Source organism: Brachypodium distachyon, chromosome 1 (assembly GCF_000005505.3).
Source record: "Brachypodium distachyon strain Bd21 chromosome 1, Brachypodium_distachyon_v3.0, whole genome shotgun sequence".
NCBI lineage: Eukaryota > Viridiplantae > Streptophyta > Magnoliopsida > Poales > Poaceae > Brachypodium > Brachypodium distachyon.
This window is the reverse complement of record NC_016131.3, coordinates 73,164,176-73,191,594: the sequence shown is the minus strand read 5'-3', so window position 1 is coordinate 73,191,594 and position 27,419 is coordinate 73,164,176. Positions and strand designations below refer to the sequence as shown.

Below are 27,419 nucleotides of genomic sequence, written 5' to 3'. Positions count from 1 at the left end.
CACACGGGAAAGTAAGATGGCGAGTATGGGAGATGAAGCAGCACACTCCCTTGAAACAAAAATATGGAGAGAAGAAAAAAAGCAAGTAAATTCCACGGGTGAAGAAATTTTTTGGTCATCACATCACTACTGTCGCTGTAAAAAACGATGATCATAAAAGGAACAGACGCGATTATTTACTCTTGTGGAGTACTATATGTTTGGCTTATTCTTTTGATTTATTAATCAAAGGTGCGTGCACTTTACAATAATCAATAAGTATCTGCAGGAGGAACGGGCATTGCACAAAATTAATTATTACATGCACGACGATGAGCGGAATGTGTGGTAGAAATAATCATATCATACGTCCTCGTTCAAAATAGGCCAGCTCATTATGCTAAAGTACTTGCAGCATCGGGATTACGTAATCGATCCTTTTACTGATATAAGATGGAAGAATGCTTGCATGCAGTTCTGAATTGCTCGCGCCGTTGTCTGGTCTTACATGCTCGGCTTGGCGCTGAGACGGCTCGCCAGCTTCTGGCCCAGAGACCTGTCAGCCTGCACGAACGAGCAGATGGGAGCAGAGTTAAGAATCTATATAATCCTCCTGGCACACTTAATTGTTCGTTGTGGATGAAATTTCACAATTTAATCATACCTGAGACCAGTAGGAGAGCCAGATGCTCTTGATCTCATGGGTGAGGCGAGGGTCGGAGAGCGCGTCGATCCATCTGTTGATGAACCTCTCTTGCCTGCATACAAACGATCGAGATACCAATGTCAAACCCGTCAATTTGAAATTCGATTATCAGAGCTTCAGACGTGTTGAGTCATGGAGTGATGGTACGCACCTTGCCGGGTCCATGGAGCGGTACCTCTCCCCTGGCTGCTTGAAGTTGTTCTCCTTCTCGATCACCATCTGCAAACACACACAAACAAATGAGCAATGCAATGCACGCACAGATCATAGTTAGAAGAAGAAGAAGAACGAGATACCTTCTCGCGGCGGCCGTTGCACGTTGAAGACGGGATGGGGTAGCGTGGCGCGTGCTTGGCGGGGTCGAACCTGGACGGGAAATAGTCCACCTCCTCGTCCCGGTGCATGAAGTTCATGGTCCCATCATAGTGATTGTTGTGGTGAGCACACTTGGGAGCGTTGGCCGGCAGCAGCAGGTAATTCGGCCCCAGACGGTGGCGCTGCGTGTCGGAGTAGGAGAAGATCCTGGTCTGCAGCAGCTTGTCATCCGAGTAATAGATCCCCGGCACGATGATCCCGGGGCAGAAGGCCAGCTGCTCGTTCTCGGAGAAGAAGTTGTCGATGTTCCGGTTCAGCACCAGCCTCCCGACCGGCTGGAGAGGGATGATGTCCTCTGGCCAGGTCTTGGTCACGTCCAGCGGGTCGAAGTCGAACCGGCCTTCGTGGTCCGGGTCGATGATCTGAATGTAGAACTTCCACTCCGGGTAGTTCCCGGCGGCGATGGAGTCGTAAAGGTCCTTGGTGGCATGGCTATGGTTGGTACCCCCGACCGTGACCGCCTCGTCGTCCAGCAGTGACTTGACCCCGCAGGTCGGCTTCCAGTGGAACTTGACGTAGTGGGACTTCCCGGCACGGTTCACTAGCGTGTACGTGTTGACACCGGAGCCGTCCATGTGGCGGTAGTCGGCGGGGATCCCGATGTCGTCGAAGAGGAAGGTGAACATGTGGAGCGACTCCGGGTGGTGCGAGAAGAAGTCGAGGATGCGCCAGTTCTCCTGGATGTGGGACTTTGGGTTGGGCTTGAGCGAGTGCACCATGTCCGGGAACTTCATGCCGTCGCGGATGAAGAAGACGGGGAAGTTGTTGCCGACCAGGTCCCAGTTGCCCTCCCGGGTGTAGAACTTGATGGCGAACCCGCGAGGGTCACGGAGCGTCTCGGGCGAGCCGCGCTCGTGGATGACGGTGGAGAAGCGTACGATGACCGGGGTTTGGACGCCCGGGGCGCGGAGGAAGTCGGCGCAGGTCAGGTGGGAGATGTCGTGGGTCACCTCGAAGAAGCCCTTGGCGCTCGCGCCACGGGCGTGGACGACACGCTCCGGGATGCGCTCACGGTCGAAGTTGGCGATCTTCTCCACCAGGTGGTAGTCCTCCAGCAGGATCGGGCCTTCAATAAGTATTGACCAAAGCACAGTGTTCTTCAGTAATACATATGGGGGGAAATCTATCGTTTGTTTTTGCTTTATTTCAAGGGAATTGTCTGTATTTACCATGAACTTTTTATGTGTCCCAATACCCCTCAAGTTAGTTGAAAAGCTTAGAGGGACCTCATTGCTTACTGAATTCGAATAAACCATTTTTTTACACCAACAGCTACTCTTGTAAGATTTGTACTACCGGTAAACAACGTAACATGCATATCAACGCAGACCATTCGAATATCCTCGGAACTTCTTTTTTTTTTTCATCACTGTTCTAAAATATTTTGGACACTTTCTTTGGTGTTGTGTTTCTGGTTTCTGACCGTGCGATATAGAGAACCGGCGGCTCATCAGGCAACCGAGGTTCAGTTGAAGCTTGTTTTCCGAATTTTACAACCTTATCACCTCATCCTACTTTGCAGTTTGCACAGATAGGCAGAGATCTGCCGTGCTCTAATCTGTGGACTTCAGTCACAATGTTTCCCCAAGTAATAAGGACCGAATCCAGTCCATCCATGCCATGGAAGAAATCGTCTGAATCACTATATCGACAGCAGCGTACATACGTGCTGTGCTAGTACGTTCAGTACGTGCAACTCGACTCGAGCGTTTCCCAACTATATACAGTGACCGTTCACAAGCAGTGGTAAAAGAACGAATCTTAAGGGAGAGGGCAGGGCACGTAACGTAAGGCACATACCTCGGGGGCCGACGGTGAGGGAGTTGTCGTTGTTCCAGACGGGCGCGCCGGAGTTGGTGCTCCACATCGGGCCATTGAAGGAGCTCGACGGCCGGTGCTGCACATGTTACAAGAAACACAGTACACACCCCCCATCAGCTAAATTAACCAAAACCGAACAAAGCAGCAACGCTCCCGGCCAGCGGCTCCGCGAGAACGGCCATGGCTAAGCTGTAAGCGCTAAAGAGGGAGGGAGGGAGCACGTACCTTGTAGGGGTCCATGGCTAACGGAACGAACAATGGCTTGGACGACGTGCGGCCGCTGCGGTTTTACGCCTTAATTACGCGAGGGTCGCCGCGAGGGGGGGACACTTATAGCGGGAACGAACGAGAGGCCGGGCGAGAACGGACGTCCGAGGGCTTTGTCGCGTCCTCTGAGATGTTTCTGGGCTCTCGTGGCTCTCGTGGGGCTACGGCGCACGCAGGCCTTTTGATCCAACGCCCGCTACGTGTGCGCGCTTCTGCGCCAGGCTTCTGCTCTCTCGGGATCTCCCGGTGGCTGGCGGAACGGATATGGCCCGTGCCTCCACCACACGCTCCCCCGGCGATCGCCGTCCAGAAAAATAGAGACCGAAATCTAGTTCCCGCTGTGGTCATCAGATAAAATCGAATTGGGGGAAATAACGACGGAACTGGGCGTGTGAACGCGACGGGGGATGGGAATTTTTCTGACCGACGTAGATGCTGTTCACATTTTGTTGCAAACCATGGCCACGGGCAGATCGAAGAGACATTTTTTTCTCTGTCTTTCTGACGGGCAGACATCGTGGAGGAGTACCACACTATCCATGTGGGAACGACCGTGCCATCTTTGCTTGCCCGAGAGCTAACCACAGCTCTTCTGAGGATTTTTCTTCAACCGATACGGTACGTGCGGTGGGTGAACCGGGGTGCTTACACGTTCAGTTTATCTGACGATACACGGGGGCTGGTATTCCATCTCTTCACGGTATCAGGACTCTCCGTATGTTCCAGTGGCACGTACCTTTGCGCCGTGGCCGCCTTCTTGCCGAGGAAAAGTTGCATTAACAAGGAAACGTCGGACGAGCAACAAACTGCGTATGTGTAGATCACAGAGCAACGTCATGTGGCTGGCTGTCTCAACGAAAAAACGCAACGGCAGGCGGTTCAGGCGCCGTGCACACTTAAACTGAACAATCGCCTTTCCAGTTCCATGAGCCCACGTACAGAAAACTAGCACATCTTCAATGAAACAAGTCAGCAATATACGGATGGTTAGCTCACCAGGGTAGGAAAACAAGTCATGTACACTCAATAAGCCCCCATAGTACCAACATGTATCTACACCGACTCAAGGTACCAATATACCACAGTTTAACAACAAGACACACGACCCATGTATGCAAAGGATAGCCAGTAGAGACTGGTTTATTCATCTTAAAACATAGAATCTAGATGTTGCCTTTTAATCTGACCAGGTATAAAATCAATGAAGCAGATGATCTCACGATGCAAACTACAGGTAAAACACCAGACACAGCTTGGATCACATCTTCTATTGCCCAAAATTCCCGAGAAGTCGCTCCACTGCAGCGTTCACATTTCCAGCAGTAGCCACCAATGCTCGGATGTTCTCCTGTGGGTCGAAGAAACCCATTTCCTGGAGCTGAGCTAGCTGTGTTGCATATAGTTCTTCCGGTGGCACTGCGAATGTGGAAACTGAATGAATGAGCAAGGCTTATGAAAATACAGTGGCTTGGTAACATCACTTCCGATGTCAAACTATGAAGTGCATATACTAACCATTCGGGGCATTTGGAACACCCAAACCACCACCAGCACCAAGCCCACTGAACATGTTCATTAAGGTGTTGAGGTTAACATTGCCTAGCATTCCAGTAATTTTCACAAATCAATCATTAGAAAACAAACGAACAAAATATCCAAGGAATTAGACAGCTATAGGCCTAAGCACACTTAGTTTGCTGCAAGTTTGCAAGGGTAATAAAAAAATGCATCGACTTCACATAAAGGTTTTGAGCCCATCTAAGTCGGATCAAGTATCTCAAAAATATTGGAAAGAAAGTAAACCATGATATACAGGCCTAAATCAGAAAACATAAAATCTGCTTCCTAGTATACAGTCTGTTGTTGCAATGGGCGTTCATATGTTTTCTTGTTTTTCAATTTATATGACAAAGGTGCAGACCCAAACGGGTTGAAAAATCTTAGTTCTCTAACATTCTACATCTCGATACAGAATCAAACCTTATGGGAAGGGAAATTAATGCTGAAAAACAGCCATCAATAGCACAATCTAAATGACTCAGGCAGAAAACTGATGAAGGATGCATCACTGCTAGGTGCATCAATGCTAGGAAAGATCATGAAGATGGACAGATGGTAAATACGTAGACGAAATTACCTGCACCAGTGCCTGCTTGGGTCCGCTCCCTGAATCAAACAAAAAAACCGATTCAACAAACAGAACATAGAGCAAGGCATATTAGCAGCAAATAATTAATACCAAACCTCTACATTTCAGGCTCAACAAGGAAAAGTCACATGTAGAACAGGTAATCAAAAACATCATGAGCTAAGGAAGTCAAGTTGAGTTCAAGAGACTCACTGGCCAGCTTGTTGTTGACCAAGTTGGGAGGTCATAGCCTGCTGGAATGAAATCAGTTGCTGCAAAAAAAGAGGCTATTTAGTCTTCCATATAGTCACATATAAATAAAGTAGTATCACTAATTTCACCTGCAATGTTTCGGGAGACGTCAACTGTCGAAGAAATTCTGGATTCTGAAACATTTCTCTCATCTGGGAATTTGATTCCATCATGTTACGTACATTTGGGTTCATGTTGAGCAACTGCACACAAGAAAACATCATGAAGGTGTCAGAACATTATGAACTCATCTCGATAAGTAGGTTCCTAGTAAATTATTCAGAACAGAAATATTAGAAGCAGTGCACCTGATTCATGGACTGAGGATTAGACATAATATTTTGCATCATTTGCATCATTGTTGGGTTTTGCAAAACCTGGTTCAAGAAGGAAGCATCAGAGCCACCACCCAGCATATTTCCCAAATCTGCAGAACCCAACCCTCCTAGTCCTAGGCCACCGCTTGTGGCACTCCTTGCATTGCTAGCAGGAGAAGGCCTTGCCGCTCCTTGTGCAGGCCCAGCTGCAGATTTAAGTGTTAGATAGCAAAACAGGGAGCAAATGCACATACCAGCAACAAAAAGAATGGGGGTACCGAAAACCTACCATTTGCACTCCAGGGATTTGGAAGCGGATTAGTATTTGGAGCAGGAGAGCCTGTCGTGGACTCTGAAGCAGTAGTTGGTGCATTTCCAGCTGGATCTCTGGCTTGGTTAGACCCCTGGTTTCCTAGAAGAGCTGCAAACGGGTTTGAATTTCTATCACCCTCCCCAGCCATTGTTGTTGCATTCAGTAGTGGCTCTTGAACAGTTTCATACATGCGGCGAAGCATATTGAACCCTTCTGGAGAAGATTCGATGTTGCTCATTGCTCTGTCTGTGTTCCGCATCATCTCCCTCATAAGCTCAGGATTCCTAGCCGCTTCAACAGTCTGACGAAGGATGCTTGGATCATTCAGGACATGTGCCAGATCCGGATTACGATCAATGAGCTCACGCATTTGAGGATTGCTCATAATCATATCGCGCATTATATCAGGGTTGTTCATTATACTCTGCATGGCTGGCATGTTCAATATTTCCCTCATTAAGTTGGGATTCTCAGTCAACTGTTGTTGCATCTGCTCCAATCCTGCAAGCCCAGTGCCAGGAAAACCCAACCCGGTGCCAGCAGTTCCTGTAGCGCCCAGACCTTGCAACAAGCCTCCTAAACCGGCAGCCGGAGTATTAGAAGGAGTAGTAGTTGAAGTCCCATGGTTGACTGCAGCGGGTGGAGCTGCTGTTGCTGGTGGTGCAGCACCACGCACCATATGGATGGTGTGATCCGTCTCCACACCTTCAAGGGGAGGAAAAGGCATAAGAATAAGCAAAACTTGGAAACACTAATGAAGTCAACAGCCAACAGCTTACTGACTCAAACACTAAATATGCAGTCAATGCTGAAACACAAAATTCTTTCACTCCACGTAACTCAAAATTTTGTCACCTACCAATATTTGATTCATTTATTGTACCACTTGCTCGCATACACATTGAATACACAGTACTGTATGGAAAAATTGTACTAATAAAAGATCTGTTCCAAATGAACAAGCTACATATGACATGCTCATGTTGTGATTTATATCCAACTTATTTGAACTTTGCCAAGGACCAAACATGAAAATTAAAAAAGATATAATGTAAAAGCTATATTAACCTATTGTGCAGTCTGAAACTGGATCAATGATGTAACAATGGCTAGAGAGGATTTTTTTTTAATGAGAACAAAGCTATGGATACGAAAAAATATCGATAGAACTCCGGTGTACCTGATCTTATAATTTGTGGTGCAAAGTAAAGTACTCCCTCTGATCCTAAATTCTTGACTCAAATTTGCCCAAATATGGATGTATCTATTCTTAAAAAGCGTCTAGATACATGTAATATTTCGACAACAATTTAGGATCGGAGGGAGTAGGTTCATGCAAAAGGATTTCCCATGCATATATCAAATTTTGTAAAACCCTAAAGCTTAGCAATAATTTGACGTAGAACTGTTCCGTGTCACGGAAAGTGCTAGATGGATAATGCTATAAAAGATGGTTCATGTTGTTGTCGAAACACGACAAAAATTAATGCAACAACAATAATAATAATGGCATGATGACATACCAGCTGTACAAGATACCGTTACACGTGGATGTGACTTGTTCACAAAAAGCCCTTGAAACCGAACTAAATAAATTTATTGGTGGGAACCCAGAAACAATAATAATAAGCCTTACTATTGGCTGATCAATAAGATATGATGCCATCATGGTGCACGCATCCAGCAAGAAACATGTATTCCTGCATGCCTACTAGTTGCAGTCTACAATCCAACACATGTATCGCCACCTAGAATTTACTTACCAATACAAAGTGCACACTTAACGGCGGAACGTGCATGGCTCCATGATATTTGGAACTACCTTCCCTTTGAGGCTTCAAATCAGTGTTCATTTCACTTCTATAGCATAAGTTACATAAGCTGCAAAATCAATCAACGCCAAAAGGCTACGCGGATGTCTATTCCTAACCACCATGCTGCATTTACCAAGAGACAATGATTGGAAAAAACCTACGACATAATCCGAATACATCGTCAAAGGAAGCACCAGCACCCTGCATCGTCAAACGGCAAGGCAGGCATTGCATCTAGCGTACTACCAACTAACACTAGGCGTAACTGGAGGCGTGGAGCACACGCACAGGTCCTAACTAACCACATCATCAACCACGGCATATTAGAGGCATATTAGACAGAATCGCGAGAAAATAGCAAGATTTTCCTTCTTTCCTAGTGAGGAGGAAGGTACACGCACCGTAGCTGGCTAGGGTTTGCTCGTCCTTCAAGATCCGGCCCTTGTAGATCAGCCGCTGCTGCGGCGCCGGCACGTCGCAGCTCTGGGCGACGATCGCCTTGAACGCCCCGACGGTTGTGCCCAGGTCGGCCTGCACCGCGAACTTGTTGCCGCTGGCGCCCCGGATGTGCAGCGTCGCGGGCGGGGCTCCCGCGGACTCGCCACCCTCTCCTTCGCCGCCACCCATCCCGTCTCTAGCCCTAGGCCTCGATTCGGCCGGGATTCCGCTCCGATTCGGGGTCCGGCGAGTGCTCTGGAGGGGTTTGAGACTTTGTTCTTGTCGTTGTGTGTGCGAGGCGTTTGTTCGTTCCCCTCTTTTTTCTGGCTTTTGTACACGCCGTGCGCTGGAGGAGGAAGAAGGGAAGGGAAGGGAAGGCAAGGCAGCGAGGAATAACTCTGGGCTGAGACGACCGTGGCGTGAGACAGGGGTTGATCGATGATGGATGGACGGCTGCGATTCCTTCCGTGATGTGGAGACGGCGTGTGCTAGGTGGGCCCTACGTGGAATGGGCTGTCAGGGTCGGTGCGGATAGGAGAAGATTCTAGGCCCGTCGTCGGAGAGACAGCCGGGAAACGTAGTTCTGAGAAGTACGTATTGTGTATCGGACTGTGCTATGCTGAGAGTACGTTTCTTACGTCAACAATATAATTTTTTGAAGGAAATTCTGTCAACAATATTGCGTTGTCTAGTAAACTGGTAAACCGCGTTTCCCTAAGGGCCCGTTGGGATCTACCATTTCCGGCGGGGATCAACGGAGAATTGATCAAATTGAGTTCAATTTTCCCCCAATCCATTCCATTACCAGCCGGAATAGTGCAACCGAATTAGGCCTAACTGGGATTTTTTTTAAGGAAATTCCGTCAACAATATTGCGTTACACAAATTTACAACCACCTAACTGGCATCGAAGTAGAAAAGGCAGGGGCAATCTCGTTCTGAAAAATTTGGCATATGGGTTCAGATGCAAAAAGTGAGTTATAAAAAAATTGCTAAATTTCCAAAGAAAAGAGTTCATTTTGTCTAATGAAAGGATACGTGTGCGTTTGGGACAAACACCAAAAAAAGGTACTGAGCACGACATTTTGTGAATTTCTCAGCAACGAGGCTACGTATGTGTAGATCACATAGACCGTCATGAGGTTGGCTGTCTCAACCAAAAAGGCAACGGCAGGCGGTTCAGGCGCCGTGCTCACTTTCACTGAACAAGAGCTTTTCAAATCCCATGTACAGAAAACTAGGACATGTTCTCCCTAAAAAAAAGGACATCTTCAATGAAGAAGTCAGCAACATACGGATGGTTAGCTCACCAAGTAGGAAAACAACAGTCATGTACACTCAATGAGACCCCATAGTACCAACATGTATGTACAGTTGTACACCGACTCAAGGTACCAATATACCACAATTTAACCACAAGACACAGGACCCATGTATGCAAAGGATAGCCAGTAGAGACTGGTTTATTCATCTTAAAACATAGAATCTAGATGTTGCCTTTTAATCTGACCAGGTATAAAATCAACGAACCAGATAATCTCAAGGTGCGAACTACAGGTAACACCAGGCAGAGAACTTCGATCATCTTCTATTGCCCAAAATTCCCAAGAAGTCGCTCCACTGCAGCATTCACATTTCCAGCAGTGGCGACCAATGCTCGGATGTTCTCCTGTGGGTCAAAGAAACCCATTTCTTGGAGCTGAGCTAGCTGTGTTGCATATAGTTCTTCCGGTGGCACTGCGAATGTGGAAACTGAATGAATGAGCAAGGCTTATGAAAATGTACAGTGGCTTGGTAACATCACTTCCGATGTGAAACTATGAAGTGCATCTACTAACCATTCGGGGCATTTGGAACACCCAAACCACCACCAAGCCCACTGAACATGTTCATCAAGGTGTTGAGGTTAACATTGCCTAGCATTCAAGTAATTTTCACGCATCAATCATTAGAAAAACTAACAAATAAATACCGAAGGAATTAAACAGCTATAGGCCTAAGCACATTAGGGCCTCCACAATGTATGCCAAATAGGGGTGCCAAATACCAAATTTGGCATTTGGCACCGGTAAACAACACTGTGGAGGCGTTGCCAAAAGGAAAAAAAGAGGGAACCAGAGCAAGTAGCTGCTCCGGTGCCAAACTTGGCTGGAGAATAAAAAATAGAGACTGGGAAGAGGACAGCGGAGAATCGTGGAGGCACTGGGCTGAGCTGCTGGACAGCGGTGGGGGCAGGCAGAGGCCGCGACAGGCATGGGCTGGGGTGGTCTCGGCCATGCAGGGGCGCAGGCGGAGGGGGTCGCCGGCTGCGCAGGCAGGGGTGGCAATGGGCATTGGCGGAGGGGGTCGCAGCGGCCGTGCAGGGGCGGAGGTGGGCGCAGGCGGTGGCAGGATTCACTTCTCGACTTATCTTGGTGTGGCTTGTGCGGTTGGGAGAGACAGGGAAGAATGTATGATGGAGTAGTTTAGGGTAGTTTATTCATTGGTGAGTCCTACTTGCATGCAAATTTGGCTTCATCTACATTGTAGAAAAATTAGAATTTAGCATCAGTGCCAAATTAGAGATCTAGGTGGCAAGCATTTGGCACACTGTGGAAGCCCTTAGGTTTGCGGCAAGTTTGCAAGGATAATACCAAAAAAAACATCGACTTCTCATAAAGAAGTCGGATCAGGTATCTAAAAAATATTGGAAAGAAAGTAATGGCCAAATCAGAAAACACAAATCTGTTTCCTAGTATACAGTCTGTTGCTCATATGTTTTCTTGCAATTTATATGACAAAGGTAAAGACCCCAAACAGGTTGGGAAATCTTAGCTCTCTAATGTTCTACTTCTTGATACAAAATGTCAAAATCAAACCTTATGGAAAGGGAAAGCAATGCTGAAAAACAGCATGTAAAAGACAGCCATCAATAACACAATCTAAATAACTCGGACAGAAAGCTGATGCATGAATGCTATGAAAGATCATTCAGATGGAAAGATGGTGAATAGGTAGACGAAATTACCTGCACCAGTTCCTGCTTGCGTCCGCTCCCTGAATCAAACAAGAAAACATATTAAACAAACACAGCATAGAGCAAGGCTTACCATATTACCAGCAAATAATTAATACCAAACCTCTACATTTTAGGTTCAACAAGGAAAAGTCGCTTGCAGAAAAGAAAAGGTAATCAAAGACCTCATGAGCTAAGGAGGTCAAGTTGAGCTCAAGATACTCACTGGCCAGCTTGTTGTTGACCAAGTTGGGACGTCATAGCCTGCTGGAATGAAATCAGTTGCTGCAAAAAAGAGAGGCTATTTAGTCTTCCATACAGTAGTCACATATAACTAAAGTAGTATCACTAATTTCACCTGCAATGTTTCGGGAGACGTCAACTGTCGAAGAAATTCTGGATTCTGAAACATTTCTCTCATCTGGGAATTTGATTCCATCATGTTACGTACATTTGGGTTCATGTTGAGCAACTGCAAACAAGAAAACATCATGACAGGGTCAGAACAGTATGTACTCTGCTCAAGAAGTAGGTTCCTAGTAAATTATTCAGAACTGAAATATTAGAAGCAGCGCACCTGATTCATGGACTGAGGATTAGACATAATATTTTGCATCATTTGCATCATTGTAGGGTTTTGCAAAACCTGGTTCAAGAAGGAAGCATCAGAGCCACCAGCCAGCATACTTCCCAAATCTGCAGAACCCAACCCTCCTAGTCCTAGGCCACCGCTAGTGGCACTCCTTGCATTGCTAGCAGGAGAAGGCCTTGCCGCTCCTTGCGCAGACCCAGCTGTAGATTTAAGACTTAGATAGCAAAACAGGGCAAGAGCAAAATGCACATACCGGCAACAAAAAGAGTGGGGGTACCAAAAACCTACCATTTGCACTCCAGGGATTTGGAAGCGGATTAGTATTTGGAGCAGGAGAGCCTGTCGTGGACTCTGAAGCAGTAGTTGGTGCATTTCCAGCTGGATCTCTGGCTTGGTTAGACCCCTGGTTTCCTAGAAGAGCTGCAAACGGGTTTGGATTTCTATCACCCTCCCCAGCCATTGTTGTTGCATTCAGAAATGGCTCTTGAACAGTTTCATACATGCGGCGGAGCATATTGAACCCTTCTGGAGAAGATTCAATGTTGCTCATTGCTCTGTCTGTGTTCCGCATCATCTCCCTCATAAGCTCAGGATTCCTAGCCGCTTCAACAGTCTGACGAAGGATGCTTGGATCATTCAGGACATGTGCCAGATCCGGATTACGATCAATGAGCTCACGCATCTGAGGATTGTTCATAATCATATCACGCATTATATCAGGGTTGTTCATTAAACTCTGCATGGCTGGCATGTTCAATATTTCCCTCATTAAGTTGGGATTCTCAGTCAACTGCTGTTGCATCTGCTCCAATCCTGCAAGGCCAGAGCCAGGTAAACCCAACCCCGTTCCAGCAGTTCCTGTAGCGCCCAGACCTTGCAACAATCCTCCTAAACCAGCAGGCGAAGTATTTGCAGTAGTAGTAGTTGAAGTCCCATGGTTGGCTGCAGCCGGTGCAGCTGCTGTTGCTGGTGGTGCAGCACCACACACCATATGGATGGTGTGATCTGTATCCACACCTGCAAGAGGGGAAGAAAGCATAAGAATAAGCAAAACTTGGAAAACTAATGAACTGCGCAACAGCCAACACCTTAATGACTCAACACTAAACATGCAGTCAATGCTGAAACACAAAATTCTTTCCCTCCATGAAAATAAAAAAATTGTCACCTACCGATATTTGATTTATTTATTTTTACTGCGGAACACCAGTAGTTTAGCATGAGGAATCTGTCCACATTTGGTTCCGTTTTAGTACATGGACTTCATGACATTTGCAAGAAATATTCATTTTTTATTTCTTATCTGATTAAAAACTGTTCCAAGTGAACAAGCTACATATATCATGCTCATGTTGTAATTTATACCAAATTTCCAACTTATTGCAACTTTGCCAAGGACCAAACATGAAAATTATTGAAGATATAACGTAAAAACTATATGTAACTTATTGTGCAGTCTGCAACTGAATCAATGATGTAACAGTGGTTAGAGAGGACTTTTTTTTAATGAGAACAAAGCTATGGATACGAAAAAAATATCTATAGAACTCCTGTGTATCTGATCTCATAATTTGTGGTGCAAACTAAAGTAGGTATGCAACAAGATTTCACATGCATATATCAAATTTTGTAAAACACTGAAGCTTAGTAATAATTTGATGTAGAACCTTTCCATGTCACGGAGAGTGCTAGATGGATAATGCTATAAAAGATGGCTCATGTTGTTGTCAAAACACGACAAAACTTAATGCAGCAATAGTAATAATAGCATGCTGACATACCAGCTGTAGAAGATAACGTTACACGTAGATGTGAGTTGTTCACAAAAAGCACTTGAAACCGAACTAAATAAAGTTATAGGCGGGAACCCAAAAGAAATAATAATAAGCCTTCCTACTGGCTGATCAATAAGATATGATGCCATCATGCTGCACGCATCCAGCAAGAAACATGTATTCCTGCATGCCTACCAGTTGCACTCTACGATCCAACACATGTATAGCCACCTAGAATTTTACTTACCAATGCGAAGTGCACACTTAACGCCCGCACATGCATGGCTCCATGATTCGGAGCTACATTTCCGGTGAGTCATCAAATCAGTGTTCGTTTCACTTCTATGGCATAAGTTACCTAAGCTGCAAAACGAATCAACGCCATAGGCTATGCCCGCGGCTATTCCTAACCAGTTCCTAACCACCATGCTGCATCTACCAAGAGACAATGATTGGAAAAAAAACCTATGTCATGATCCATAATCCATATACATCGTCAAATGAAGCACCAGCACCCTGCATCGTCAAACGGCCAGGCATTGCATCTAGCGTGCTACCAACTAACACTAGGCGTAACTGGAGGCGTGGGGCACACGCACATAATCTAACTAACCACATCATCAACCACGGTATAATAGGCAGAATCGTGAGAGAAGAGCAAGATTTTCATTCTTTCCTAGTGAGGAAGGTACACGCACCGTAGCTGGCTAGGGTTTGCTCGTCCTTCAAGATCCGGCCCTTGTAGATCAGCCGCTGCTGCGGCGCTGGCACGTCGCAGCTCTGGGCGACTATCGCCTTGAACGCCCCGACGGTGGTGCCCAGGTCGGCCTGCACCGCGAACTTGTTGCCGCTGGCGCCCCGGATGTGCAGCGTCGCCGGTGGGGCTCCCGTGGACTCGCCACCCTCTCCTTCGTCGCCGCCCATCCCCTCCTTAGCCCTGGGTTTCGATCCGGCCGGGGTTCCGCTCCGATTCGGCTCCGTCGAGTGCTCAGGAGGGGTTTGAGGCTTTGTTGTTGTTGTTGTGTTCGTTCGTTCCCCTCTTTTCCTGGCTTTTGTACGCGCCGTGCGCTGGAGGAGGAAGAAGGGAAGGGAAGGCAGCGAGGAATAACTCTGTGGGCTGAGACGACCGTGAGACAGGGGTTGATCGATGATGGATGGACGGCTGCGATTTCTTCTGTGATGTGTAGACGGCGTGTGGTAGGTGGGCCCTACGTGGCCCTACTCAGTGTCCAGAAGGTTCCAGGCCGTCAGGAGAGAAAACACCTTAAAGTGTCGCAATTTTGTTTAAATGTATCGAATTTGTTTAAATATACATGTATCTACACATTAAAATGTGTTTACATATGTGTGTGTTTAGACAGAGTTACGACACTTAATATATGACGGATGGAGTACTTATTTGTGTTGGATTGTGAAGTATGTGCTGTGCTAGAGAGTATGTTTCTTCCGTCAAAAACAATGCGTCTGTTAAACGGGTAAGCCGCGATATGGTTTTACAGAAATTTACACCCGCCTCTCGATGTTAACCGAATTGAAATGAGCAAGAGTAGAGTGTCCTCGACTGCGACAAGCAAATTCAGTTTGTTTTTAAGCTCTATAGTTTGGTTAGTATTTTGACTCGCAACAATTTCTAGCCACTTTCGTGTTGAATAAAAAAATAAACATTATGGTGCACCTATTTGGCAATGTTTCACGATTCAATATGTAAAGATAAAGGAAACTTCACATGGAGTCATTCGGATATAATGATTAGATTGTGTGGAAAAAAAGCAACCAATCATTAGTTGGATGGTTAGAGTGTTCTCACCTTGCCGAAGAACAAATATGTGTCTTATTTTTTACGGATTGTATTTTTAATGGTAGACGACGTACTCGTCGATAGAGAGGCGCGATGAGAGGACGAGCAAATCGAGTTTATGAGAGAGAATGTAACCGAGGAGGGCAAGTGTGACAATCTGAAGAAAGGGAAGGCTCCAGAGCAGGTTTCTAGTTACAAGCTCTTTAAACCTTTTGACTGTAGAGGCTAACACCGTTTTGTGGTTTCATCATCTATGTTGTTTGCGTGTTTCCTTGCATATTAAGTTACAAAAGCTACTTGAACGCTTCGGGTGGTTCTCGGTGAGACGGTGTTTCCAGTTTATTTAGCCACCGTGAATGGTAATTGACAACCTGGTGAAGCGGCCTCTTCGGTTTCACTAAAGCAAACCCAGTGTCTCATACATAGAAAAAGACATCTTTATTGACTTTGGATCATAGTTACGTCAGAATATCGAACAAGTACCTATCTGGTCTGTACGGGTGGGCATAAAAACCGAAAAACCAAAACCGATAAACAAAATACCGAAAACCGGAGCCGATTGAACCGAAATCGAAGAACCCTTTAAAAAAATTTCGGTTTTGAGATATGGAAAACCGAACTTTCTTCGGTCAGTTCGGCCTTTCACCTCGGCTAACCCAAAATACCCGAACTATATGTAGCCCAGGCCACCAAAATCGGCCCAGCCCATCTAGCCTTTAAAAAACCTTGACCTCGAGTCGTCTAGCCCACCTCCAACGATCCCTGCCGTCCGACGGTCCGAGTCCTCTGTTCCTTCGTCCCGAGAAACCGACCCGATCGGTTCGGTCTAACCGAACGCCCCCACTTCCTACGGCCTGCGGGCCGGGGCAGCCGGCAGGCTTGGACTCCACGAGGCCCACTGCGGCTCGACCTGCTGCCCTGCCATACCCAGCCGGCCCTCGCCGCGTTCGCGCACCACGTCTCCCCCCGCCCCCCACCAGCACGCCTGCCTTGCTCGCGAGGCCATGCCATGACGGCGCCACGACGGCGCACCGACCTCTCCTCGCTCTCTCCCCTGCTCCCCCGCCTCAGCTCCGCGGCCTCCAATCTCCTCGAGGTCAGTCATCACACCACCCCATCTCTGTCAGGCATTTCGTCGACCACCTCGCGCGCGGTGCACTTAAGCGAAGATTCGCTCACTCTCACGTCGCTTTGCTGCTGGCCTGTCAGATGAGGCAGTACGGTTCGAGAAGGGAAGGCGACGGCGACGGTGGCCTGAGGAACGGTCGGTCCAGATCCGCGTCAAGGCCAGGTGACGACTCCATCACTGGAGTAGATGCTCGTTCATGCTTCCATGTGTAAATCATATCTACGCAACCCCGCCTTCTGCAACCGTCACCCATCATGCAGCTGCGCGGGTAGCTTGCTCTCGTTTTAGCTCCTGGACACGTTTGTCACATTCTCGATGCAGTGGTTTTTGGTTTACGGGAAGCACACACTTGTTTGTTTCGAATTATTTAGTGTAGCTAATGTAAATCTCTAAAAAAAAGTGCAAATCATGTCTCTGCAGGATTCATCGATACTTCATCGTGGAGATTTTTTGACGCGAGAGCTGTCGGAATCCCCACGGGTTCTATACCTCGCAATTGTTGGACTGTTCTACAGATGCTGAAACGAAAAGGTGCATACCAGTCTCTTGGTTATTTATCTCCATTCCAGATTTAAGAGCTTCGACATGCCATATTCATATCTGCCATGCATCTGTTTCTTAACATCACAGTGCACTACGGAATATAAGAATTTACCCAGTACTAAAACAAAGTTACTACATTCTACAGGGTTTGAAGCTTATCTTGTCGGGGGATGTGTGAGAGATCTGCTACTTAAAAGGGCACCTAAAGATTTTGATGTGATCACTACCGCAAGTCTCAAACAGGTTTTGGCTCATTCAAAGATCACGTGTGTTTCTTTTCCCAAAAACTCTTATGCCCTTGTTGCATTGACCTGCTTTTGCTTCTTTCCAGATCAAAAAACTAGTTTTCAAACGCTGTATGATCATTGGCAGACGCTTTCCAATATGCCAGGTTAAGATGCACGGCTCAACATTTGAGGTCTGTTATGCATGGAAACATTGGTATCATGAAGACTGGTTCTTAGTTAGAGCAATGTTCTCTAACCCTCGTTTGCTTGTGTTTTCTTTTGTTCTTACAGGTTTCAAGCTTCAGCACGAATGGTACTCAAGTGAAAGGAAGTGAAAACGTAAACTTTTCAGAAGAGTTAGATGGGTATGATGAGGGGGATATTATTCGCTGGAAGAATTCTATGAAAAGAGACTTTACAATAAACAGGTAGTCTTCTGAAGGAAATCTTGTACTCCAGTTGTTTAACAAATGCTGTTTTGTGAAATATTGCGCGAGCTAAATTACTAACACTTTTGTAATACTTCTATGGCAGCCTATTCTTTAACCCCTTTAATTACAGAGTTTATGATTATGTGAATGGAGTAAACGATGTAAGAAAAAATAAGGTAAGATTCAGTGATAATCTTCTCAGGCAGATTCCAACCATATCCTGGTTTGTTTTCCCTTTTCTTCTGCCTAACTCCTTAAAACATCAATCAGGTGTGTGCAGTGATTCCTGCCCATGTTTCTTTCGAGGAGGACCCTGGTAGGTGTTCAAGGAACGTCCTTGATTTGTATTATCATAATCTATCCAAGACAAATTTAGATTCTAATTCTTTCAGCCAGGATTTTGCGTGGCTTGAGAATTGCCGCTCGCCTTGGCTTTCAGTTTTCCAGCGAAACTTCTACTGCAATAAGGGATCTTTCTTCATCCATCATAAATATCGACAAGGTTACTTTATCTCCCTGAAAGGAGATGTGAAACATTAATGTTTTCTCATGCATTTTTTTTCTTTTTATTCATGGCCTCATTTACCCTGCAGTCAAGGTTGGCAATGGAAATGAAATATATGCTATCACATGGGGCAGCAGAGTCTTCCATTAGATTACTTGGAAAATATGGACTTCTTGATATTTTGCTGCCTTTACAGGTAAGTTGAGTAATGCAGTTTTTTTGCCACACAAGTAGATATCTGGCTGTAATCACTTACCTCTTTCAGCTTACTCTTATGCTATTTGCATTTTAGGCAGCATATTTGTCACATCAGATAAAGGGTCAATCAAGTGACAGAAATCTGATGCTCATGGTGAGTAACTCTGAAACGCACAATGTCATATGGAAAATTGGAACCTGACAATAGTGAAATAATTGAAAGACCACATTTAACTCTGGTGCTGATATTAGTGTTAATACATATCAATAACTGTCAAAATGATGGGTATGACTTTGTTGTCATGATGTATCCCACACGGCTAAAAATGATATCATCAACACTCTATGTCAGGCCCCCAATCCTGGAGTTGCCGGCTTGTGGGATTATCTCACTTACTGAATTAGATTGTGTTACTGGCCATTCTTAGATATCTTTTTATTGCTAGGTTGTTCGGTGAAAGGAAATTATGGGGAAAGTGTTATGTTCTGCACACGTAATGTTACTGGCACTGGCAGAGTGTTCCCAACAAGAATTTGTGAACTTTAGAACTGCTACTTATACTTTTGTTTATTTCTGATGCTTTTTAAGAGCATCTCTAGCAGGTTCCCTAAAACTGGTATTAATTTCAGCAGGACTATGCACATGCTTACTTTACAATTGTTTCATATTTATTCCCTTTTAGAATTGCTGTTGCCATGTAAAAGTACAGCCTATGTGGTTATCATTCCAGTTAGTTCATGTGATATTGGGGTTTTGAGATTAGGGCTTGACATTGTCTCATGCTGTTGATTTCAACTGTGCAGAAACTATTGGCTAATCTTGATAAATTAACGTCTGCTGACCGGCCATGCCACTGCTCTTTGTGGTATGAATCTTTGATTGCCAATTTGTGCATAATTCTACTTAAATGTGCCGAAACGGGTTTACTCAGGTTAAATCATATTCCCTCCGATCCATAACAAGTGTTTGTACTAAATCCCCGACACTTATTATGGATCGGAGGGAGTACACTTATTATGAGATACCCAGTACCAACCAGACAAACTGGAATAACTCATTAGGCTTGCATTGACCTGGGTGATGTCGGCCTATAGTGGTTCCTTCTGCAGTTCTTTAATCTTGTTAATGTTTCCTAGTAAAGCTAACATAAATTTTTTGCTGGCTCTTTTATGGACTGTTTTAACCAGTATGGATGTACACTTTCATTGTATGGTGGTCGTTCTGGCATTTCTCATCAGCTCATGCCATAGAATTTCAAGTTTTCACATTAGAAGATAAGCATGGTCTTGCTATATTATCATATATCTGTGGAAAATTGGAAATGCTTCTTTACTTTCCGGGCTAGAAACTCTTTGCATACAGTGCTTACAGAGCTGGTGGAAATTGCATTTTACTTTCCTGTCTGGATGGGTAGAGGAGAGGACAAAGTGTATCATCTTAGATTTACTTATGCCAGCATGGAAACAGCCATACTTTGTTGGTTTTAAAATATCTCCATACAACTTTCAGTGTGCTTTTGAATTGTCCTCTTTTGCCTATACCAATCCTTGTTGTTTTGAGCAGCAAACTGTTTTTCGTTCCTTTATTTGGTAGCGTAGCACAATCATTTGATCCAGTTTTCAGTGCTCGGTATGGGCATTTTTTTTGTCAGTTATGCACAGGATGTTTCATTCATCTGATATTATTCCACAGGCTAGCACTGTTGGCATTTCACAGTGCACTGGTAAATTCTCCACAAGATGCCCAGGTAATCAAGGCTTTTGCTTCATTAATGTATTTTGGAACATGGGACAGCACCATCAAGTTCCTGAAACAAGATACTGGAGCACCGGTTACATTTGTTCCAGAAGCTCTGCAGCCGTCTGGGACCAAACTGAATAATCTTATGGAAAAAACATCGCATCTAGCATCACTAGTCAATTGTTCAGTTGATACATTGACATGTTTAGATGCTCTCCAGCAATCACTAGCCAGATATCCAAAGGCTTCACAATTTTCAGGATTGGTAAGCATCTCTTCAGCATATCTTAACCAACTGTGCATCTGTACGCTAGCTGTTTTTACATTTTAATGATATTTACATTTTTATTCTTGGAGTTACTTATGTTATTTTCCTGTTTGCAAGCTAAATCATCAGCGTTTTTTATGAGGCACTTTTTATTGAAGGTTTAATCATTAAATTGCTATTTCAGATTGTTTTTATGCACTGAAATATTGTGATCCTTTATTTCCCCTTCCATATTAGTACTATTTTAATGGGCAACCAGAAAGAAGAAAACAGTGAGTGGAGCTCTTGTTTTTTTTTTGCGGGGGAGTGGAGCTCTTGTTGACCCACTTAAAGCAGTATCTGTTCGGACAGTTAAACGTCAATATTATCTAGACTCTTGTCTAAGTTAGCACACATATTAACTGATGGATTGGTGCCAATGTTTGTCAAGAAAAGATGTACCAACGTACTAGCAGGAATGGTCCTTATCTTGAATTGTTAACTGGCCCATTTTCTGTTCTTACGTGAAAATTTACTCGATCCATCACAGAGTACTAAGATTTGTAGTGGGTTTGTTCCAGGTTTTTGTATCGAACAAGGAGAGGAGCAGAATTTTGGGAATATTCAAGGGCCTTGATTCTGATTTGAGTTTGTATGATGGGAGAAGAGGGATGCATGGAATCAACTATAAGTTGCTGGATGATGGGCATACTGGTGAGGTCAGATTTGTTCTCGGAAAAGTGATCATGGACACTATGAGTGATGAATCACTGTGTGCATCCACTGATGATGATGCCTTTGCAAGAAAGCCAGTGGTGGATCTTGCTGGTGGAGGCAAGCATCCACTGTCCGATAGTGGCGAATCATAATGAAACAGCTACTGTCCCATCAATGCCACTAAAAACAACTAAGTTCTCACATATCGCTGGTGCGAAGTTCAGGATGGCCAATACAAACGCGATGGCATAATTCTGTCTTGGCTGAAACTACCTGGGGAGGATGCCCTCCTCCTGCTTGCATAGAAGATTGAGCCTAGGCTTTACACAAGAAAGATGTAAGGTTATCTTTTCACTTTGTCTGTTTATTACCCGTGTCAGTGACCAAGATTAGGAGTGCACTGTCCGCACTTAGCATATGTGGTCGCATTTACAACGGATCAGTAAGAAAGTGAGTTGAGATTAGGTAAAACGAAACCCGTGATTAATTAATTCTTTTGTTAGCTACTCCGTATCTTTTTTGTTTGCTATCTTTGTTCGAAGGATAAGTTGTTCTTCCTGTCTTTATATATGGGTAAATGCTAGTACATCGGTAAATGCTACGGATTCCTGAAGTTCAAGTGCGGTCAATTCCCTGTGTTTACTTTTGTGGAAGATGTATTTTGATCAGTGTACTGTGTACATGGATTAAATTGGTTTTACTCCAAACTTTTAAGACAGGCAGGGCATAGAGACATAGTGGCAAAGGGTATGATTGAAAAAATCAGAGAACTTCTGTAACTTTTTGTAATTTTGATCTCTCGACAGTGCATATTGAGTTATCGGTGATACTCCAGTTGAGTAGCGTTTTGAAACAAGATCTTCTCACTTCTTTTACAATCCGCGATGCTACGAATGCTGTTGGTCTCAGGAATAAAAAGGAAACGTATTATTTAATGGGCCAAGGCCCATTAAGCTAAGTTGCGAACCGTGTCCTATTTGTTCTTATGGGCCCACTAACAGTTACGTGTGAGGGCTGAGGGCTCTGAGGTCAGGCGAGCTCTCACCACTCACCTTCCGTCTCCGTCCATGGCGACCATCTCCGCGGCTCTCTCCATCCCCTTCCTCCCGTCTCCGACACGCTTCGCCGTCTCCACGTACTTCTCCCCGCGCGTCAAGGTAAACACATCAACCGCTCCTGTGCTTCCAAGCGCCGTCGCCGCATGCCCGCATCCTCTGATTTCGTGGCTCCTGCAGAGAGCCTCGCGGTTCAGGTGCTGCGCAGAGCCTCCTTCCCCGGAGCAGGAGACCCCCGCCCCCACGCCTCCGATCCCTCCTCCAGGGGAACACCCTGCGTCGCCTTCGTCTCTGTGGGGCGTTTACACGAGCACCTGGTCCGCGGGAGTCGCGGGGCTGGGGTTCCTGGAGACAAGCTACCTCAGTTACCTCAAGCTCACGGGCTCCGAGGCCTTCTGCCCCGTCGGCGGGGGAGGCTGCGGCGACGTGCTCGACAGCGACTATTCGGTCATCTTCGGTAACTTTCTCGGCTTATTGTTATTGTTACTACTACACATGGTGTCATGGTGACATGGAGTGATGGGGTTGACGTCTAGTTCTGAAAATTGTACCCGCTTCCATTGTGCTTTCACTATCGCTCATCAGTTTGTAGGATTTTCTTTTGAGACCTTAGCTTTGAGCTTCCTTAAGCGATTGTTAAGGTGCTCCATACATCTTAGCATCATAGTTGTTTCCATTGTGCTTGCATTATCTGCATGTAGGATTGTACTGCTTCCATGTTTCATTCCAAATTGTTGCCGATGATGGGAGATTCAGAATTATACACCTATGGATATGATCCTCAGTTTGTATTATTTTTTGTGGTGATTTGGCTAAACTATGTGTTGTTGTGTCACAGTCATACGGGCTACTTTGACATGATACAGTGCAATGCTATGGCACATAGGTAACAATTAACTGGCATCTCTTTAATTGGGCAGGGATTCCTCTTCCGTTAGTTGGTCTGGTGGCATATGGTCTTGTTGCTGCACTTTCTCTGCAGGAGAACGGAAAGGAGTTACTTCCAGGACTTGATGACTTGGATATTCGTTTAGTTTTGCTTCTGATTGCTACGTCATTAGCAACTGCGAGTGCATATTTTCTTTTCATTCTGAGCACCAAATTTGTTGGAACGTCTTGCTTATATTGCCTGTCGTCAGCGTTGATCTCCTTCACTTTATTTTCTATCAGAGTGAAGGTGTGTGATTTCTTAAAGATTACAGTCTGTTCTAGTTCTTCATTTAGAATTTTCAATAATCAAGTGGACTAGCCAACTAACCGTCTTTAATGGTCTTCTTGCAGGATTTCGGTTTGGCACGGATCCAGAAGTTTGTGGGTCTTCAGTTAGCTGTAGCTGTCATTGTTGCTCTTGCTTTAACAAACTCCTATAGTTCAGCTACTACTCAATTGAAGGGGTGAGGCTTCCTCTGAAATTGGTTAGTAACATGGATTGGTGTAACGGCTCAGGGGAAATATAAATTATAAGCCATCTTGTTTACCATCTAGTTGAAGTTTCATCCACGTGTAGCAAAATGTTACATTTTCTTTTCTGCTATGGTTTTATCTTTCACACCCCATAGTTAAATCTCTTTTGGGCAACCTTTTACTTTTATTTTTCTTTATGGAATAACCATTTTTATTTTGATCAGTATTCAATGTGAATTTGAAGCCTAGTTATTCCATTTCCCTTAAAATCATCACAAGTGACTTATAAAGTTTGTTTTTCATTTTATGCAGCACAGGTGATTTTGTATTAGAACCATATGAAACAGAGATAACAACAGAATCAACCCCTTTTGCTATTTCACTTGCAAGACATCTACACTCTATTGGTGCTAAGATGTATGGAGCATTCTGGTGTTCTCATTGCAATGAGCAAAAACAAGTACGGGTTCTTTCATCTTCCTTGAACCACAACTTAATACCACATGATTTCATTGTTGCGTTGCTGAGCAAAATCTCAAAAAGTGAAGAGTTGCATTGCTGAGCAAAAACTCCCAAAGTGAAGTAGAACAAAATCAGTCAAGAGTTGCTTTTAATGCTTGCAATATGCTCATGCAGATGTTTGGTCGTGAAGCTATGGAAATTCTGGATTATGTTGAATGTTTCCCTAATGGAGCTGGTAAGGGAAAGAAAATGGCTGCCGAATGTGCAGTCACTGGTCTAGAAGGTTTTCCAACATGGTTCATCAACGGCAAGGTACTTGCCATTACATCGATGTTTCTATGGAAGTTTTAAGTCCATTATGTCACCCGTTGAACCTTTTATGTCGAGACATGATTTCAAGTTTTCAGCAGACATCTGCATTACTACCAGTATAGAAAATTCTGTAGTTTCTCCTCAGGTAGCAGTCTGTGCTTTAGTACTGCATGCATTTAGCTTTAGATTTCCAAATATGATGTTCCCATCACTGCATTACGTCAAGGCTTGTGCATGCTTGCATCTGCAGTCTTCTTTAAGATGAAAGCACTAAGTGCTTATCAGCATCCGACCGCCCTTGAAACATGATTGTTCTCACGTGAGCACAAATTCACTCTGTACCTCCCACTCATTCAGGTTCTGAGCGGCGACCAGGAACTCTCAGTTCTGGCAGAAGCATCAGGTTTTGTCTCCAAGGCCCCTGAACAATCATAAGGCCATGAAGCATGAAGAGAAGTACCTCGCCGAATGTAAGCAAGAACCTGAAGCTGGTGGATGTTGACAGCATTGTCACAAAATTGCAGTTTGAGCTTGAGAAGGTTCCTGCCAATCTTGCATAGTTCACTAAATACAACCACTGACCATTGAATATGTAAAAACTCTACTTGTTCTCTCATGTGGGCAAGGAAAGCAGAGACCCCCAGAGAAGGAGAGTGTTCCGCATCCCTTTTTTGTAGTTCTCTATAGTTTATGCTGTAAAATGTATAATTCTGGAAGAAAACACGGCTTGCCATCTTTTTACATAATGTAGTAACTTTGCACCTTGACATTTGCAGTACTTCACTACACAAGTATAGTGTATGTCCTTTACCCTTCTACACAAAGTTTCAGGCCTGTTTGGATCACTTGAATTTTACGGATACTTTGTTATAAAGTGCTTGATTCTCCTGCCAAGGTACCAGGGCTGATCTGCTGCACCGATGTGAGGAGGAGCGGGTCCGCATCGACCGCGATGCAGGGGGGGTGAAAGTGGCAGGCGCGTATCGCTGAGTAGGAGTACGAGCAGGTCATGCTCGTTTGCCAACACCAACAAGAATGACTCCATCGTCGAGGCATGGTCGGTGGATGACCCATCGCCAAGATGTTCATTGCCATGGATCAGAGCCTGCTCTCCTGCTAGATCGCCACCCGGAGCGCCGCCTCAACGTCGTGTACAAGGTGATATCCATAAAATTTCCTCCCTGATTCAATTTTGTTCAGGATACAGATACAAAGGAATACATGTAACTAAAGAAAACTTGTGCTTGAAAGAATATATTAAATACAGCATAAATTTGTAGTTTACTTCGGCATGGTATTAGTTTTTTTTTTCTCACTGAGCTGTGTGTGCTGGCTTTCCAGTTGAAATTCTGTCATCCTGCTCGCGACAATATACAAACTGAAGCATACAAAATTCCTCTTTATCCAAACTGGACTGTTCTTATTTCGTAGAGCTATAACCTGTTGAGGTCGCTCCAGTTGGGTGTTCTTGCCAAATTGTTGGAGACAGTAGATTTGTCAGAGCTGGGGTAAAGCTACGTAATTTGAAGGAAGTTTGTGCAATTATGTTTTGTTCATTTCATTGGTTACATTATGGATTATTTCTTTGCAGGTTGCTGATTGATTTCTTATGCAAGTTCACTGATAGCCCGTAGCCACCGAGCATGCAGGTGCTCCATTGATTCTTCAATCGTGTTGCTTCAAAGATTTTTGACACCTTGCAAGGCAGAATTGCAGAAACATGTTACGCATATCAGGTTTGCATTTCATTTACTTGCTGTAATCTAATTTATGTTTAGAGGCCAAATTTCAAATCTCCTTTTTGTTTATGCGGAATTGCTGCCAATATGCAGCCTTCGTTTCTGTATATCGGGAGAGTAAAGCTGCGACAGATTCGATGAGCAAATGACCTACTACCTAAATCAGCAACACTTATTATGAATTGGAGGTAGTATTTTTTAATCATTGTAAGCAGTTTATTATTATTTATTCATTAAAGTAATAGATATACGATATCTTTCGGAATAAAAATATATAACTAGTTTGGGCTTGACCCATTGTGAAAAAAAATACCTTTTACAATCTTTCAAAAAGAATCATTAAATAGAACCATAGATTTGTAAACAATTTTTTAGTATCCATTTTAAAAGAATCATTAAAAGTATGACCAGTTGTAAATCCTTCGTCTTATCTATGCGGGAGCTGCTAATTGGCGGACATCGGGGGGAGGTGGGGAACGCCATGGTGTTGCGAGGTGGGGTGCCGTCAGGAGGAAGAAAGAGGGGAGGAGGAAGAGAGAGGTCCAGCCTCTTAGAGAGCAGGTTTCGTCCGCGCAGATCTGAAGCAGCGGTCATGTGCAGAATAGACTTTCTGTATCTATTTTCGTACATCATATAACATTTCACATTTGCGCAATAGATTTGGGCAAGCTTTCATATCATAACAAAAGGAGTTGCATCTCCTTGTTTTTTTGTTTTATTTCTTCTGAAACTTGTCCCCAAACATTGGGGATGCAGGCGGGTACACATTGCAAATTTGCAACTGCAGAATGTCCTGCAATTACTAATCTGTGCAAAAGAAGCAAATACAGTGGCGGTTGATCCCCCCAGGCCCCCCGCACTGATACTCCCTGACACGAGCACCCGACCCTAGCGCCTCCTTCCAGCAGTACGACTTGCACAGAGCATCAACACAGTATGGCAACGCAAAAATCCTATACCGGCATTGCTCTGCATGAGATTAACACGAAACACACAGATCAACTCATTAGTTTGGTCTCACATATGTAATTTCATCGTGAAAATACTCAAGAAGCCAACAAGAATATACAACATTGTTTTTCTGCAATAACATCAATTAACAGGTAGAGATCAGAAAGAAAAAAGAAAGAGAGAGAGAC

General features: G+C 44.6%; 5 protein-coding genes across 9 annotated transcripts; 2 read left to right on the top strand and 3 right to left on the bottom strand.

Moving 5' to 3' along the window:
- Window positions 1-175: 175 nt before the first annotated feature.
- On the bottom strand, window positions 176-3,298 carry LOC100826491 (catalase-1). The gene is made up of 6 exons (XM_003558844.2): window positions 3,107-3,298; window positions 2,861-2,957; window positions 982-2,126; window positions 837-904; window positions 644-737; window positions 176-543 (listed from the first exon to the last, which is right to left on the bottom strand). The coding sequence occupies exons 1-6, from the start codon at window positions 3,119-3,121 to the stop codon at window positions 484-486; spliced, it is 1,479 nt and encodes a 492-aa protein (XP_003558892.1). The 5' UTR covers window positions 3,122-3,298; the 3' UTR covers window positions 176-483.
- An 805-nt stretch (window positions 3,299-4,103) lies between these two features.
- On the bottom strand, window positions 4,104-8,775 carry LOC100825963 (ubiquitin domain-containing protein DSK2a). Its single transcript, XM_003558842.4, has 8 exons — window positions 8,374-8,775; window positions 6,135-6,863; window positions 5,837-6,051; window positions 5,618-5,731; window positions 5,490-5,548; window positions 5,286-5,314; window positions 4,664-4,747; window positions 4,104-4,564 (listed from the first exon to the last, which is right to left on the bottom strand). The coding sequence occupies exons 1-8, from the start codon at window positions 8,597-8,599 to the stop codon at window positions 4,416-4,418; spliced, it is 1,605 nt and encodes a 534-aa protein (XP_003558890.1). The 5' UTR covers window positions 8,600-8,775; the 3' UTR covers window positions 4,104-4,415.
- A 905-nt stretch (window positions 8,776-9,680) lies between these two features.
- Window positions 9,681-14,860, bottom strand: LOC100825650 (ubiquitin domain-containing protein DSK2a). Its single transcript, XM_003558841.4, has 8 exons — window positions 14,471-14,860; window positions 12,286-13,014; window positions 11,983-12,197; window positions 11,764-11,877; window positions 11,632-11,690; window positions 11,418-11,446; window positions 10,249-10,326; window positions 9,681-10,147 (listed from the first exon to the last, which is right to left on the bottom strand). Exons 1-8 carry the CDS (start codon window positions 14,694-14,696, stop codon window positions 9,999-10,001), a joined length of 1,599 nt encoding a protein of 532 aa, XP_003558889.1. The 5' UTR covers window positions 14,697-14,860; the 3' UTR covers window positions 9,681-9,998.
- Window positions 14,861-16,408: 1,548 nt separating this feature from the next.
- On the top strand, window positions 16,409-21,904 carry LOC100829983 (poly(A) polymerase I). Its single transcript, XM_003562089.4, has 14 exons — window positions 16,409-16,666; window positions 16,780-16,861; window positions 17,120-17,230; window positions 17,388-17,485; window positions 17,574-17,660; window positions 17,761-17,897; window positions 18,004-18,076; window positions 18,171-18,216; window positions 18,293-18,402; window positions 18,494-18,601; window positions 18,698-18,757; window positions 19,408-19,469; window positions 20,297-20,609; window positions 21,173-21,904. Exons 1-14 carry the CDS (start codon window positions 16,580-16,582, stop codon window positions 21,458-21,460), a joined length of 1,662 nt encoding a protein of 553 aa, XP_003562137.2. The 5' UTR covers window positions 16,409-16,579; the 3' UTR covers window positions 21,461-21,904.
- A 399-nt stretch (window positions 21,905-22,303) lies between these two features.
- LOC100825344 (thiol-disulfide oxidoreductase LTO1) lies at window positions 22,304-26,981 on the top strand. Of its 5 annotated transcripts, none has more exons than XM_003558840.4 (8): window positions 22,304-22,465; window positions 22,544-22,820; window positions 23,284-23,540; window positions 23,645-23,757; window positions 24,080-24,227; window positions 24,404-24,541; window positions 24,899-26,277; window positions 26,374-26,981. In XM_003558840.4, the coding sequence occupies exons 1-7, from the start codon at window positions 22,376-22,378 to the stop codon at window positions 24,974-24,976; spliced, it is 1,101 nt and encodes a 366-aa protein (XP_003558888.1). In that variant the 5' UTR covers window positions 22,304-22,375; the 3' UTR covers window positions 24,977-26,277; window positions 26,374-26,981. The 5 variants fall into 5 exon arrangements, with proteins under 5 accessions (XP_003558888.1, XP_024312998.1, XP_024312997.1 ...); XM_024457230.1 differs by having other exon boundaries at window positions 22,305-22,820; window positions 24,899-25,699; window positions 26,133-26,277; XM_024457229.1 differs by having other exon boundaries at window positions 22,305-22,820; window positions 24,899-25,699; window positions 25,883-26,277.
- The last annotated feature ends 438 nt before the right edge of the window (window positions 26,982-27,419 follow it).

Coding starts and splice junctions, on each gene's coding strand:
- LOC100826491 (XM_003558844.2), bottom strand. Junction 2,127..2,860: donor CCTCACCGTCGGCCCCCGAG/GTATGTGCCTTA, acceptor TACTTATTGAAG/GCCCGATCCTGCTGGAGGAC. Junction 544..643: donor GGCTCTCCTACTGGTCTCAG/GTATGATTAAAT, acceptor TCGTTCGTGCAG/GCTGACAGGTCTCTGGGCCA.
- LOC100825963 (XM_003558842.4), bottom strand. CDS start 8,599: ATGGGTGGCGGCGAAGGAGAGGGTGGCGAGTCCGCGGGAGCCCCGCCC. Junction 6,052..6,134: donor AAATCCCTGGAGTGCAAATG/GTAGGTTTTCGG, acceptor TTAAATCTGCAG/CTGGGCCTGCACAAGGAGCG. Junction 5,732..5,836: donor ATCCTCAGTCCATGAATCAG/GTGCACTGCTTC, acceptor TCTTGTGTGCAG/TTGCTCAACATGAACCCAAA.
- LOC100829983 (XM_003562089.4), top strand. CDS start 16,580: ATGACGGCGCCACGACGGCGCACCGACCTCTCCTCGCTCTCTCCCCTG. Junction 18,077..18,170: donor ACGATGTAAGAAAAAATAAG/GTAAGATTCAGT, acceptor AACATCAATCAG/GTGTGTGCAGTGATTCCTGC. Junction 18,758..19,407: donor ACAGAAATCTGATGCTCATG/GTGAGTAACTCT, acceptor TCAACTGTGCAG/AAACTATTGGCTAATCTTGA.
- LOC100825650 (XM_003558841.4), bottom strand. CDS start 14,696: ATGGGCGGCGACGAAGGAGAGGGTGGCGAGTCCACGGGAGCCCCACCG. Junction 10,327..11,417: donor GCAAGCAGGAACTGGTGCAG/GTAATTTCGTCT, acceptor CTTGAATGCTAG/GCAATGTTAACCTCAACACC. Junction 10,148..10,248: donor TGTTCCAAATGCCCCGAATG/GTTAGTAGATGC, acceptor CCACATTCGCAG/TGCCACCGGAAGAACTATAT.
- LOC100825344 (XM_024457230.1), top strand. CDS start 22,376: ATGGCGACCATCTCCGCGGCTCTCTCCATCCCCTTCCTCCCGTCTCCG. Junction 23,541..23,644: donor TATTTTCTATCAGAGTGAAG/GTGTGTGATTTC, acceptor GTCTTCTTGCAG/GATTTCGGTTTGGCACGGAT. Junction 24,228..24,403: donor ATTGCAATGAGCAAAAACAA/GTACGGGTTCTT, acceptor ATGCTCATGCAG/ATGTTTGGTCGTGAAGCTAT.